Genomic DNA, 13392 nt, shown 5'->3' on the forward strand with positions numbered 1-13392 from the left:
GATTAAATGAGATCACATAGGTCATGTATAAGCATCTGAACCACTCTTGTCAAATGATCAAGGCAGCAAATAACAGCTAATTTAATGTTTTCCCAGTATTGTCTAAACCCATTTTTCAGATTTAGACACGTTTAATTAAGTAACATTTTCATCTAAATCACATACCCTTGAGAAAAAAGTTTGCTGTCTTTGGACAGTTAGACAACAAGTTGAAAAAAAAGCCGTGACTTGGGTTTTAGTCTCAGGTTCACACACTTGTTAGCTGTGTGGGCTTAAGAAAAATCAACCTCTCTGAAACCCTTTGTATTTCCTTTGTGTGCTGTGCTTTGTGAGACTTCTAGAGCCACAAGCCCTAGGCAAAGATGCAGGTAATGGAAAGGAGCTTGGAAGGAATTGCAAATAATTCTCAGTGTTGGTCATATGCTTCTTGAGTCTCATAACAGCTAATTCTCATAAAGAGGGACAAAGAGATTCCCCCTTACAAAGACTGAATCCAGGCGACCCTTCACTGCAGACCATGTTCTAATCCTTTATTTTTGGGACAGAGAGAGACAGAGCATGAACGGGGGAGGGGCAGAGAGAGAGGGAGACACAGAATTGGAAACAGGCTCCAGGCTCTGAGCCATCCGCCCAGAGCCCGACGCGGGGCTCGAACTCACGGACTGCGAGATCGTGACCTGGCTGAAGTCGGACGCTTAACCGACTGCGCCACCCAGGCGCCCCGACCATGCTCTAATCCTATTAAGCACTGAGGAAATTCTGGCTGGACTGGAACTGAGAATCAAATAGATCTTGTAAAATGTTTTGTAAAATTAGCAACGCCTCAATCCCTGCCTCGTTATTTGCACCCACAGATTTACACAGGTTCGGAGAAACTATCTAGAAAAATCTTTGTGAAATTTGAGATTTAAATTAAGATTGGGGATGTCTGGGAGGACTCCGAAAGAACCAAGCTGTGGTGAGGGATGACAAGATGTCATAAGAGAACGAACCAGATACGCCAGGGTTGACTGAGGCAAGGAACTCAGAGTGTGTGTGCGTGGCATTCTGAGAATGTGGATACAGTTGATAGCGACATTCATCAGGGCCCAACCCTTCTGGGTGCCCCTGGAAGATGAGTCTTGAGAAACGGAAATGCCGTATTGCCAATTTCTGACACGCTCCTGTCTCCAGCAATTCTCACACGGGACCCACTTTGATCAAGTAAGACACAGAATACATATTCTTCTCACTTTACATGTGTAATCATGTTGATTTTCCGCATCGAAAGGCCTCTGTCTTACCAGGGTCAAGGTGCAACCTTTGAGTCCCAGGGGCTAGTCATTCAGCAGGATATTATTCAGAGTAGCGCCTCAGTGGAACGTTATCACTGGAGGCTGCTCAGCTCGCTGGGGAAACAGAACTTCAGGGACACCTATGAGCACTCACTTTCAGCAGTTACCAAAGACCCAAAACACTTGGGCAACGTGAACTGGGCAAAAGACAGCTCCCTGCAGTCTAGCAGATGGGGACTCAAAAGCACTGAACTTCAAATGTTTACGTCATGAGCTCATAGAATGTGGAGCCCAATGCATTAGGCTCCAGAGCTCTAAGTCCCAGAGGAAACCACGGTGATAGGGAAAAAGCTGTATTGGCCACTTTTAGGCACTCATCTCAACCAGAGGGGAGAAGCCCGAAAACTATGTGTTTCGTACTTCCTTTGCCCCTAGCTTCCGGTGATGTTCTCTAAATGGGAGGCTCAGAACGGGAAAGTGGATTGCAAAAGGGAAAAAGAACCATTTTTTTTGCCCAGAATCTACAGGGGTCTTCAGCAGTGAGAGCAGTAGCAAATGGTTCCTTAAGCAACAAATGCAATAGTACAGCCAGCTTCCAGAAGATCCGCGGCTGAAGCAGGGCTCACCTAACCTCTGGTGAACATACCCTGCTTCCCGCCCTTCCAGGGAGCTTTGTGGCCAATTACCTGCATCAAACCTCCCATTGCTTGAAATAGATAAAACAGTCACCATTTTCTGGAGTGGACACAGACAGATACAGAAGCAGAAAGCAACGAGTCAGAGGTGTTTTCCTCTACACAGAGATCACCAACCGAAGGGTTAGTTGCATATAAAGGACAACTGACTATACCGAATAGCATGCAAGACGAGGGGTCAAAAAGACACAAGGAGACCGAGCCCTAGATCCTTCAATTCTCAAACAGGAATGTGCCTAAGTTTGTGGAAGCTTCAGAGTAAAGAGAAAACAGTGCTGGACAGAGTGCAGAAGAGCAGCGGCCTCATCCCAACGAGGCCACTGATTGAGCCTCAAGACTGACGGTCTTGTATCACCTTTGGAAGCCTCAGTTTCCTCGCCACGGAATGGGCCCAATCAGGGACAGATAATCAAAAAAATCTCACGGTCGACCAATTAAATGGAGACTGAATTTAAGCCATCGAGAAACTTACGTAGTGTGGCAATTGATTAGCAGTCCCGGGGATAATACAAGCCTACAGCTCAAGGTTACTGTGGTGACTAAAGACGACATGTAACCGATTGATCCACGCGAACCATGAGTGAGATACTATGTTAAGAACCTCACCTACTCTGCTTCTGATCCTCACAAACACTCCATTCTCAGACACCCAAGTGAAAGGCTCAGGAAGATTACATAATTAGTTCAAGGTCATACGGCTAGTAACTGGGGAAGCCAAGACTTGAACCTACATCATTCTGCTTCCCCAAACACCATACTCTGGCATCCTGAGGGCTGGCATCTTGGCTGAAGTCCTTGCAGCGCCTGTACTTTGGAAGCTGTGTAGTGTGACAAGCAAGTTAGCTTGGCTCCACATCAGCAGATTCATACCCTGCAAGAGACCAGTGCTTCAGAAATGTAAATATGCCGTCCTCCCTCCATCCTTCTCCCGGGCTCCAGCCTGATGTCCTCCGTGACCTCATGAGGCACAGGGATTTTCACCACAGGGTGAGTGCCCGTTAATATTTGCTGTGCTCCTCGTCTAATCAAAAGACCAACGGAATTATCACCATTTTATCAGTCAAGCAATAAAGTTGAGTATTATTCCCATTTCCATTTCTAAAGCAACATAAAAATAACCCCTTTTAAATGGTACCCACTCACTTTCTCCTTATATGCTAATGCGTGTCACAATTTCAAAGCCTGGAGAGAGATTTCCTGCAAAACATTTCACTGCCTTAAAGCTTCCCATATTCACAGCTCCGACTGCCAAGTTGCAAACAGGAGTTAACTCTGGTTCCAAGTCAATTACCTATTGATAAGTCTTTAGGGCAGACAACTTGTATACATGGATTTCAAAGGCTATGTGGTATTTCAAGGCATTCGAACGTTTGGCGTCCGAGATTCTCACATCACCCTCAGACTTCAGTGAATCATATGTGTCCTCACCAGTATTAATAATCAAACCCAAAATCAACTCCCTTATTTTAAAAGTTGCTCTTTCTCTTTGCTAAATGCAGATCATCTCAACGAATTCTTGTAGTCACATTGATTTCCAGTTAATTGAATTTCCTCATTTGAAGTAATGAGTTGCAACTTAGCCATGAATTTATTAACCCAAAGCCAGCTACTCACCTTTGTTATGGTTTTTAATTAATGCTGTCACATATGTAGAGCAGGTGACGGCATTTACATCAGGACTATGCAGTTTGTATTTTAAAATACTCAGCTTTTTGTATTTATTCAGACTTTCTGTGTTTTATACACAAGCCTGCAATTTTGATCTTCTGTTCAAAAATGTTTAGTGGCTCTCCAATATAAGGCGTCAAGCCATAGCGAGGACAGAGGAAAGAAGTGTTCTCTCTCCCGCCCGGAAAACTGGTTTCTTTTTGGGTTCCTTTCTCCCTTTCTTCTTCCCTCTTTCCTTCCTTCCCTAAAGTGGCTAACAAAAATAAACAATATAAAATATTGTCAAGGAAGCGAAGGAAACAAGAGGAAGTGACAAAAAGAGTTGGAAAAATAAAACAGCGGCATGTCAGAGCCATAGTGAGTGCCTGGAGAGCTTCTGTTCTTGCTAGTGGTAATTATAAACTTGACTCTGAGTTTCCTAGAAGCTCTAGCAGAAGGAGAGAAATGCTACCATTTTTCGGGAACAATCTGGTAGTTAAAACAAAACAAAGCAAATAGCATGGGCTAGCTCTGAAGTCAATCAAGTCAGTAAGTGATTCGGGGTATCACTAAGTAGTGTCATGAGCTTAGAGACAGCACTGGGGTAAAACCCCACCAGGCTCACTCACTGCCCAAGCACAGGCCGGTGATGTTCTACAATAACTATTGATCGCAAAATCACCAAAGCCATTGTTTTCATTCTCTTTTCTTCATCCCTTCAAAAACAATGCAAGCTGCTTCCTCCAGGGCCCCAACAAGAAGCAAACAGACCATGACACAACATCGGGGGAGTGTCAGACTGTTTGGAAAGAGCTGCCTGCAGACCGCTAAATTTGTGAGACACTATTTACCAAAGGAGAGGATTGTCAGGCACGTGCCTCTCTATCCGGCTTTTCATCATGAGTCTATCTATCCTACATCGACTGCTCTCTGCAATGGACAATGCTAAAGAAAAAATACTGAGAATGTTTCTCATATTTCTTTTTTTAAATTTTTTTAATGTTTATTTATTTTTAAGAAGGAGAGAGAGCGAGCGAGAGACAGAGAGCAAGCAGGGGAGGGGCAGACAGAGAGGGAGACACACAATCCAAAGCAGGATCTAGGCTCTGAGCTGTCAGCACAGAGCCCAACACGGTACTCGAACCCACCAACCTTGAGATCATGACCTGAGCTGAAGTCACTCAACCAACTGAGCCACCCAGGAGCTCTGCTTCTTATATTTCTAAAATCAGACCTAGTATTTCTTTTTTCAGTCCTACCTTATAGTCCACAGAGAATATAGCTCATTGTATATCTCACTGATAGGGTTCTTTTGTTGCTGTACTAAATTATATTTATGCAATTGTCTTCTAGTTAGACCAGGAGATTCTTAAGAACAGGCATGTACTGGGGTGTCTGGGTGGTTCAGTCAGCTGAGCATCCGACTCTTGATTTTGGCTCAGGTCATGATCCTAGGCTCGTGGGATTGAGCCCTACATCAAGCTCTGCACTGAGAATGGAGCCCGCTTGGGATTTTCTCTCTCTCTCTCTCTCTCTCTCTCTCTCCCTCTACCCCTCTTCCTGCTCGTGTGCTTTCTCTCTCTCTCTAAACAAAAATATATTTAAAAAGAATAGGTACTTATGTTAACTCTTCCTGGCACATGGTTTAGATGTTTAATCAATGTACATAAAACAAATGAAGAAACCCTCACTTGCTTGTTTTTACACACGGAGCAATATTATTTAAATATCACAGAAATATACAACTGCTACAAAACAAATAGTATTAGAAGTTGGTCATATTTTGGCTATACGGCCTCCATCTCCTCTTCCTAAAAATCACCAACTTCTTTGGAGAGCTTAACTTTCCTCCATTTTATGTCATCTCCCTGAGTGGTACCTGCTTCCTCTTATAAAAGCTGGACAGCATGCGATCACATGACTTAGCTCAGCCAATCAGCTGTCACCTCCCAGGGCTCTGCCTCTCAAGTAGCATACGGAAAAAGGCAATGGTTGGACATTATCCATGATGCAGTGATGTCCTGACCAATTCTTCCTAGCTCTATGAGAACTCCCAAAGTTCTTGTTTATTTGCAAGCCTGGTGTCCCACAGCATTCTCATCTTAATTATTTGACCCTGTACATACGTTGTGGCTTCCCCAAAATTACCTTTGAACCCATTAGCAAGTTAGTTTCCGATGCTTGTAGCCAAGAACACTCATAGGTATCCAATGGCACGGATCAAGCTTAATTAGCAAACCCAGTTAAAGGAGACCCAGCAAAACTAAAGTGGCCAGTATGGCCAGAGAAAATACTTAAGTGTTAGACATTTTGTTTAGCCCTAGATATCAACCAGGACCCCTCTGTCCCTTGATACCTGGGAAAAATTGGCCAGAATCTCTTAATTCTACAGCCCGTAGAACTTTAAGATTTTCACTCTGATTTCCTGCCATGATTCCCCTGCCATGTCTATTCTTCTCCATCCTATGCCTTTTGAGTGTTCATTCTCATACGCGCATTCTCCTTTCCAAACACACTTTCCCAGACCGGAATGTCATCCCTCTCACTAATACACACATACGCGTTCACGGGACGTATCTGTGGTCTAGTCGAGGCAGTGTGATTACATGACCTTGAGCAGGTACCACTTTGTTCCTTAGTTACCATGCACTGCACAACGGGGATGACAGGGACATGCGCCTCACAGGGCTGCCTAAAAATTAAATGGGATGTGACACACGAAGTTCACAGTGCATGTATGGTAAGCCTTCAACTCTCAGCTCCTAGCCAAGCCAGAAAATTTTCCTAAAGAACTGGAGCCTGGGAGAGGGCAGCACACAGACCATACGCAAACAAACAAACAAATAAAGATTCGCAACCTAACTTCCCTCAGAGTCCCTCACAGCCACCATGCCATTGGCTGGTTCACGCTTCTCTAAGCCGTGCCCCAAAGTCCTCTCTTCTCTGAATCTTTTCTCTTGTCCCAACTCCTACCTCCTTTTTCACCTATTCTCCTGTCTTCAGAGCAAGCAGAAAAATTCCTCTCCCGTACCAGGGTCCTGGGCTCTTTGCCTCTCATTTTATGTGGGCACTTCACAAACTGAAGATATTTCCTTACCAAAAAATAAATAAGTTAATTAATTAATAATAATAATAATAATAATAATAGTGATAATTTTTGGTTTCTGCCCTTAAAATAATAAAATTTACCCCAATTATGCCTAGAACATCGGTTTCCGGACCCTAGTCATTTGCAGGTTACCCTTATAATTTTTTTCACCATCTTTTATTGATGAATATTTTTAAATTACACAATATTTTTCTTTAAACAAGCTTACTTTTAGATTTTAAATGAATGTAGCTTAAAAGGAAACTACATTTCACCACTATAAGTGCCAAAATAGTATTACTCACATGGTAAGAAGGTTACCTTGAAATAAAAATTTACTTAAAAAAAGATATTCATGTACCGCCTAAAATCATTATGTGTTACTAGTGACACATGCATCACAATTTGATAAATGTGAGCCTAAAATAAGTCCTTTATTATGAACATCCAGAGGCTGGACTGAGGAGGGTATGGGTGGAAAGTCTGTGCATTTGTATGTTACTAATTGTGTGGGTAGAGAGTAGGCGTGAGTGAGGATGCGCATATGTCGATGGGATCAGGTTAGAAATGTGACAGAGAGGACGGTCCAGAGATACGATTCTGGGGAGTGATATCATCTTGTATCCTCCAGGATTGTCCCACAGCACCCGGGAGAATGGCTAGTGTTCATTTAATTGAACTATAACCTGCTGTTGGAATCCAACGCTGCTATAAATAAATGTTGAAACACTGGAAATGTTAGGGATCATAAAATCTGAACTATCCAAAAAGAAGCTCCTTTTACCAAAGGAGGCAGTTTGAGACAGTGTCTGAAACTTAAAACAATGTCATAACTTACAATCATTGATACTGCTTGCTCCCTTTGGGCTTTTAACAAAAATTAACAACACTAAAATTGAGAATCTCCAGATTCCGCTCCGCTTTGTCTGTACAAACAATGTCACAGACTTTTGGAGGGAAATGCAACACAAGGCACCAGCTTAAAATTCTGGGTTAAAGTTCTAAGACTCGGCCCCGAGTCAGTGTGTTGGGTAAGGAACCCAGTCCAGGGAGCTTCTACTGCAAGTGTAAAATGTTTTACTGCTAAATATACAGAGCCTTTGTGCCTATCTAGGTAAACTAGAACACAACCCTATTTGAAATATATGCAGTAGACCACCAATGGCTGGGTGATCAGCGAGTCTTTATTCAACATCCACCATGTGCCAGGAACTACGCATGAGACACATTCTACCCTTAAGGAATCCCCGGGTTTGGGGTGATAGTAACATCTCTGCAGCTTGAGTCACCAGAGTTCCTGTCAAGATATTTGACAGCTCCCTTTTATCGTGGCATTCTACCATATCAAACACAGAAGCACAGTGCCTCTCATCTACACCTGAAACATGCTTTCCTATAGGTCTCAAGTGAAAAAAGCACGGCCCTCATGAGTGCACCAGGAAAGTATTTTTTTTAGAATGTCTTCCAGTAATTGATACGTACGGCTAAAGCTCAACCCCGAATGCCAATTCATAACATTTAAGCCTTACTGAATACAATTTTCTTCCACACTGTTTGATTGTGCCAAATAAAATGCCAGCAAACCTTTAGAGAAAATCTTCCTTAGGAGCCATCCTATTATCTGATCTCCAAGAGTTGCAGGAAATAACAGGAAAACAAAATAAAACCGTTTAGCTTTATGTAGCTATACCATGCAGTCGTCACGTCACGTGATCTAATGACCTGGCTGGAAAAAAAAGAAGCGGGCAGACTAGAACCTGTTATGAAAAAGCTATTTGAATGCATATCTACAGTGTAGATGTACAGAGAGATGTTCTTAAGCTATTTTTACCCTACTTAAATACATCTCCATTCTTCCTATTATAGAGATGAATATCTATTTTCATGTCGCACCATCTCTCATAATGCAGACTTTTAGCATAAGCACCTAGAAATATTTACAGCCATATTATATTTACCGTTTAGGCAGAAAGGAGGAAAGAAGCCACAAATCATCAAACAGCATCACATTCGTGATTACACATGAAACACTGAAGAAAAGCCACATCTGGGGGCACCTGGGTGGCTCAGCCAGTTAAGCGTCCGACTTCGGCTCAGGTCATGATCTCGCGGTTCGTGAGTTCAAGCCCCGCGTCAGGCTCTGTGCTGATGGCTCACAGCCTGGAGCCTGCTTCTGATTCTGTGTCTCCCTCTCTCTCTGACCTTCCCCCCGTTCATGCTCTGTCTCTCTCTGTCTCAAAAATAAATAAACGTTAAAAAAAAAAATTAAAAAAAAGAAAAAGAAAAGCCACATCTGCTGGATGGGTAACTCTACTACAACAGATTTTTCAGAGGCCTCGTAGTTCAAACGGCCATAATTTACGGCAGCATAATTACAGTCCACACAGAAATACAACATACCTCACATTCGCATCAAGTTCGTCCATTACAGGAAACACGCATGGGTGAGTCGGACTGCAGTGCCCACGAGGTCCTATAATGTGGAAATTAAAAAGAAAAAAAAACAGTTAGACAATGAGCTAATGTGAGAAAAGAAAAGTCTATGCTAAGGGGAAGAAATTGCCAGATAATCATGGCTTCCTATTTATCACGACTTTTATTTTGTAGAGTAGCAGAAAGTATTTAGTCAACCATACTACAGCAAAGAGCTACTGACGTACTGGAGTATGACACAGCCAAGTACCGCAAAGTGGCTTTACCATTTTACTAATCTGGACATTAAAACACATAGGTACTTCTTTTTACTCCATGCTAATCAGCGTACTTTTTGTTCTTCCTGGAAACCCAGCTTATTTATGTGGTCTGCACTAGGACATTAGCTAATGAGAAAACAAGTTGCTACACTGTTATGATTAAAATGGTGTATTCCCTAAAATGGTCAGCCATCACATTTCCTATGAGGATTTTCAGGGTTGTTTTTTTTTTTTTTTTTTCTTTTTTTAACTCTTTTTTGAGGGTAGGTAATCATATATCCGTTTGAAAATAAAAAAAAATCTCTTGAGAACTGTCTGCCCTGAAGAAACTCGATGGTCATGCCCATACATACACATTTCCAGAGGGGCCCATGATTCCTTGAAGGACACTGATGAACCCCAGGCTAAGAACTCCGACTTGAAAGGCAGTTAACTTCCAAACTACCCAAAGTTCCTCTGGCATGCGCTCTCAGACCTTGTACACTTCACTGGGCAGGTACTCACTGATCCACCAAGTTGGCCCTCTTCACTGACTGTAGTTTCCTTTTTCAGAAGAATTCCTATGTTTGTATCACATTTGATCCACACCATGGCGAATCAGAGAATGTAGGGGCAGAGCCTAATCCGCTTCTTTGGGGGTGACCCTAAGCTGGTCTCTTTTTTTCCTTTTAAGCTTCACCATCTACTTCTCAGTAAACAGACGGATTGGAGGAGATGATCTCCGGGTTCACTTCCAGCTCTGACATTCTCTAATTCCATCTGCTAGTTTTCTAATCGAATCTTATCAAGAAGAAACTATAAATCTATTTATCTGCACAACAGAACCATGAAACTCAGCCTGGGCCCTTGGATGCTTTGGTCAGGGGGGACCAGATACGTTTGCCTGGCCGCCAGGAAGAGAAGGGCAGACCACCTAGAGCTGGAAAGGATGTAGATTTCTCTGGGTTTTTCAGTGTTTGTTCTTTAATGCCGCTAAGATTAGCGGGGACTCCCGTGGGCAGTTCCTGGTCTGGGGCAGGTGTGGGGAGGACTCAGCCTCCAAGACTCTGAACCCCCTACTCTGACCTAAAGCTAAGTAGCTCTGGCCACTCTGATCTCTTTCACATTTTGAATCTGGAATAATCTTTTTTTTTTTTTCCCAAGTTTTATTTATTTATTTTGAAAGAGAGAGAGAGCAGGAGAGGGGCAGACAGAGGTAGAAAGAGAGAATCCCAAGCAGGCTCTGCATGGCCAATGTGGAGCTCGATTCGGGGCTCGAACTTACGTATGGTGAGATCATGACCTGAGTCAAAACCAAGAGCCAGATGCAAAACCGACTGAGCTACCCAGGTGCCCCAGAATCTGGAATAATCCTGTGTTGGGAATATTTGAGTACAAAGCCCCAAGTACTGCAGTGACAGGGCTCGATCCTCCTCCCTCCTCTACCTAAAATCTTTCTTGAGGTGATCACATCCCTTCCCGTGGCTTACAATAAAAAGCATTTCAGGGATGCCCGGCTGGCTCAGTCGGTGGAGCGTGTGACTCCTGATCTTGGGGCTGTAAGTTTGAGCCCTGTGTTGGGTGTAGAGATCGTGACCTGGCTGAAGTCGGACGCTTAACCGACTGCGCCACCCAGGCGCCCCTGGTCATTTTTAAAAGTAGGGAAAAAACCACCTCGTCTTGTTTAGTCACCTTTTACTATGCGCTCACAAGTGCCAACCGCCGTCACTTTCCTCTTCTTCCAACCTCTTGTCCCTCCTGTTACAGGAAGAGACGGCGGGCCCGAGAGGTTGACACACTTGCCAAAGCCACAGAGCCGGCGCTGGGAACAGAACCCAGGAGTGTGGCTTCCAAAACCCAAGCTTTGTTTTGTACAGTTCTTGTCATCAGATCACACTTCCTTCCACTGGAAGAGAAGGAATCCCTCTTTCTCTGCAAACAGTGCTCTGAATTTCCTTTCTGGAACCCTGTTTCCCCTGCCTCGGTCCCCAGCTCCAGTGATGAGCACAAGAGCAGCACTGGCCAACCCAAACGGCTCACTCCCTGGCCACGATTCTCTCTAGGAAGAGTCTCTCTTTTCCCTAGTGTTGCCAGACCATGAAGACTTTCAGTTGGAAGCTACTGGTGGCATCATTCATTGCTACTTCGTGGAGAGAGCTTGTCTGAGCATGAAGCTGACCCCAGGGAAAGCAGAGTGAACTTGAGGCTTACGACCCGGCGGTGTCTTAAGACAGTTTTGCACGTGAACTTCCCAAATATTCGAGCCAACAAATTCCTTTTTTTCCCTCTTAAGCCAGTTTGAGTCGGGTTCCAGCCATTCTTTGTTACCAAAAGAATTCCTGAGTAATACACCAAAAAAATCAATATTGTATTTGTATACAGATTAGAAGGAAGAAAAACTGGCACTAAGAAAACCAGTTAAAAGCTAGCTGAAGTTCATCTGATTGAAACTGCATTTGAAAATGTTACAACACGGGGAAAACCTCAGATATTCATAGCAATGTACATTGTTACCTCTTCCTCATCGGAAACCCAACGAGCAAATTGAAAATGACTGCCATTTAACAAGCCAGTGAGATGAGACAGCCTGCATCTTGTCAGAGAGAAACGAACAGGAACAAAAGATAAATTGGTGATTCGTATCTATCCTGATTTGATTAATCCATCACAGTCCACTATTTTCTACCATGCTCATCAGGGCTAACTAATCAGAACCGTGATTACAGGGACACTTCTGGAAGATCACGTAGAGTAAGAGGGATGTGCAAAGAACATACAAACGATGTTTTTATCTTACATACTCACACTTCTGGCTCCTTCCCAAAGCACTACCTAGCCAACTAAAGACACAATCAACTGAGAGCATCTCCTATGCCTGTGTATAGTTATGTCACTTCTAAAAGTCCTGCCAATTTGAAATTCAATCAATTAGACCACATATGCGTGTGTGCGTTTTAATGACAGTCATGCTGCACCCTTATCTGAGGGACAAGGGGTGATACCCCCCATACTGGTCTCCTTCAGAGAAACAGTCATACATTGTTGTAACCAGATACAGAGCATGGCGAGCCTCAGGAAAGGGGTGGAGAAGAGAGTCAAACAGAACCTTCTACCAGGTGAAGTCCAAGTGAAGATCTCAGTATTCTCTCAGAGCTAGGGAGGACAAGCTCAAGTAACCAGAATGATTCTAAACACTTTATCTGTCACAAAAGTCAAGCTTCAGCAGCATACAACTCCGTCGGATTCTCTGGAGATTCTCTTCCTTGTTGGGTACGTTGAGACTGGATCCTTCCTTAAAAAAAGGAGGAGGAAGGGGCACCTGGGTGGCTCAGTCGGTTAAGCGCCTGCCTCTCGGTTTCGGCTCTGGTCATGATCTCACGGTTTCGTGGGTTTGAGCCCCGGGCCGGGCTCTGCGCTGGCAGCACGGAGCCCGCTTAGGATTCTCTCTCTCCCTCTCTCTCTGCCCTTCCCCCACTCACGCTGTCTCTGTCTCTTTCAAAATAAATAAATAAACTTAAAAAAAAAAAAGGAGGAGAAAGAGGTCATCTTACTTATGCCACCCAAATGCTCATTCCAACCCTTGGTTTTCCGGCTTACAAATTGTAAGTAACTAAAGGACAAACCCAAAAGGTAAGTACACCCCATCTTTACCCTTGTTCTTTTACTCAGGATATCCTGAAAGATCGCTGTGGAACAGTCGTTAATGGTTAACAGAAGGTGTGTCATTGCATCCCTATTATGAGAAGGGCTCACCTGGAAATAGTCCCCGCCTATGGAGTGAACGAGCCACGCGGTCTGGCACAGTGCCAACGTCTGCCAACCTGGAGCTCTGTCAGAACCTCAGCTTGGCTTTACTGCACTTTGGGTGTTGGTTTTTTTTGTTTTTGTTTTTTTTTTAATCTCTGGGTTTGATTGCATGGGCGGATATTCATGCATAACTGTGCATAGATTGACCACGTTTCTTCATAGAATATGCTCGCACGGGTTAGACTTCTACACCAAAGGGCATATTCCAA

General features: G+C 43.6%; 1 protein-coding gene across 4 annotated transcripts in view; it reads right to left on the reverse strand.

Moving 5' to 3' along the window:
• Positions 1–9173, reverse strand: part of HTR4 (5-hydroxytryptamine receptor 4) — a 159395-nt gene extending 150222 nt beyond the window's left edge. For all 4 annotated transcript variants that reach the window (XM_040497086.1, XM_040497068.1, XM_040497078.1 and 1 more), the window contains exon 1: positions 9105–9173. In XM_040497086.1, the coding sequence (XP_040353020.1) occupies positions 9105–9130 (26 nt within the window). In that variant the 5' untranslated portion in view covers positions 9131–9173. The remainder of the gene's footprint in view (positions 1–9104) is intronic.
• Positions 9174–13392: the final 4219 nt, after the last annotated feature.

This window comes from Herpailurus yagouaroundi, unplaced genomic scaffold (assembly GCF_014898765.1).
Source record: "Herpailurus yagouaroundi ecotype Mexico unplaced genomic scaffold, PumYag 29, whole genome shotgun sequence".
Taxonomy (NCBI): Eukaryota; Metazoa; Chordata; class Mammalia; order Carnivora; family Felidae; genus Herpailurus; species Herpailurus yagouaroundi.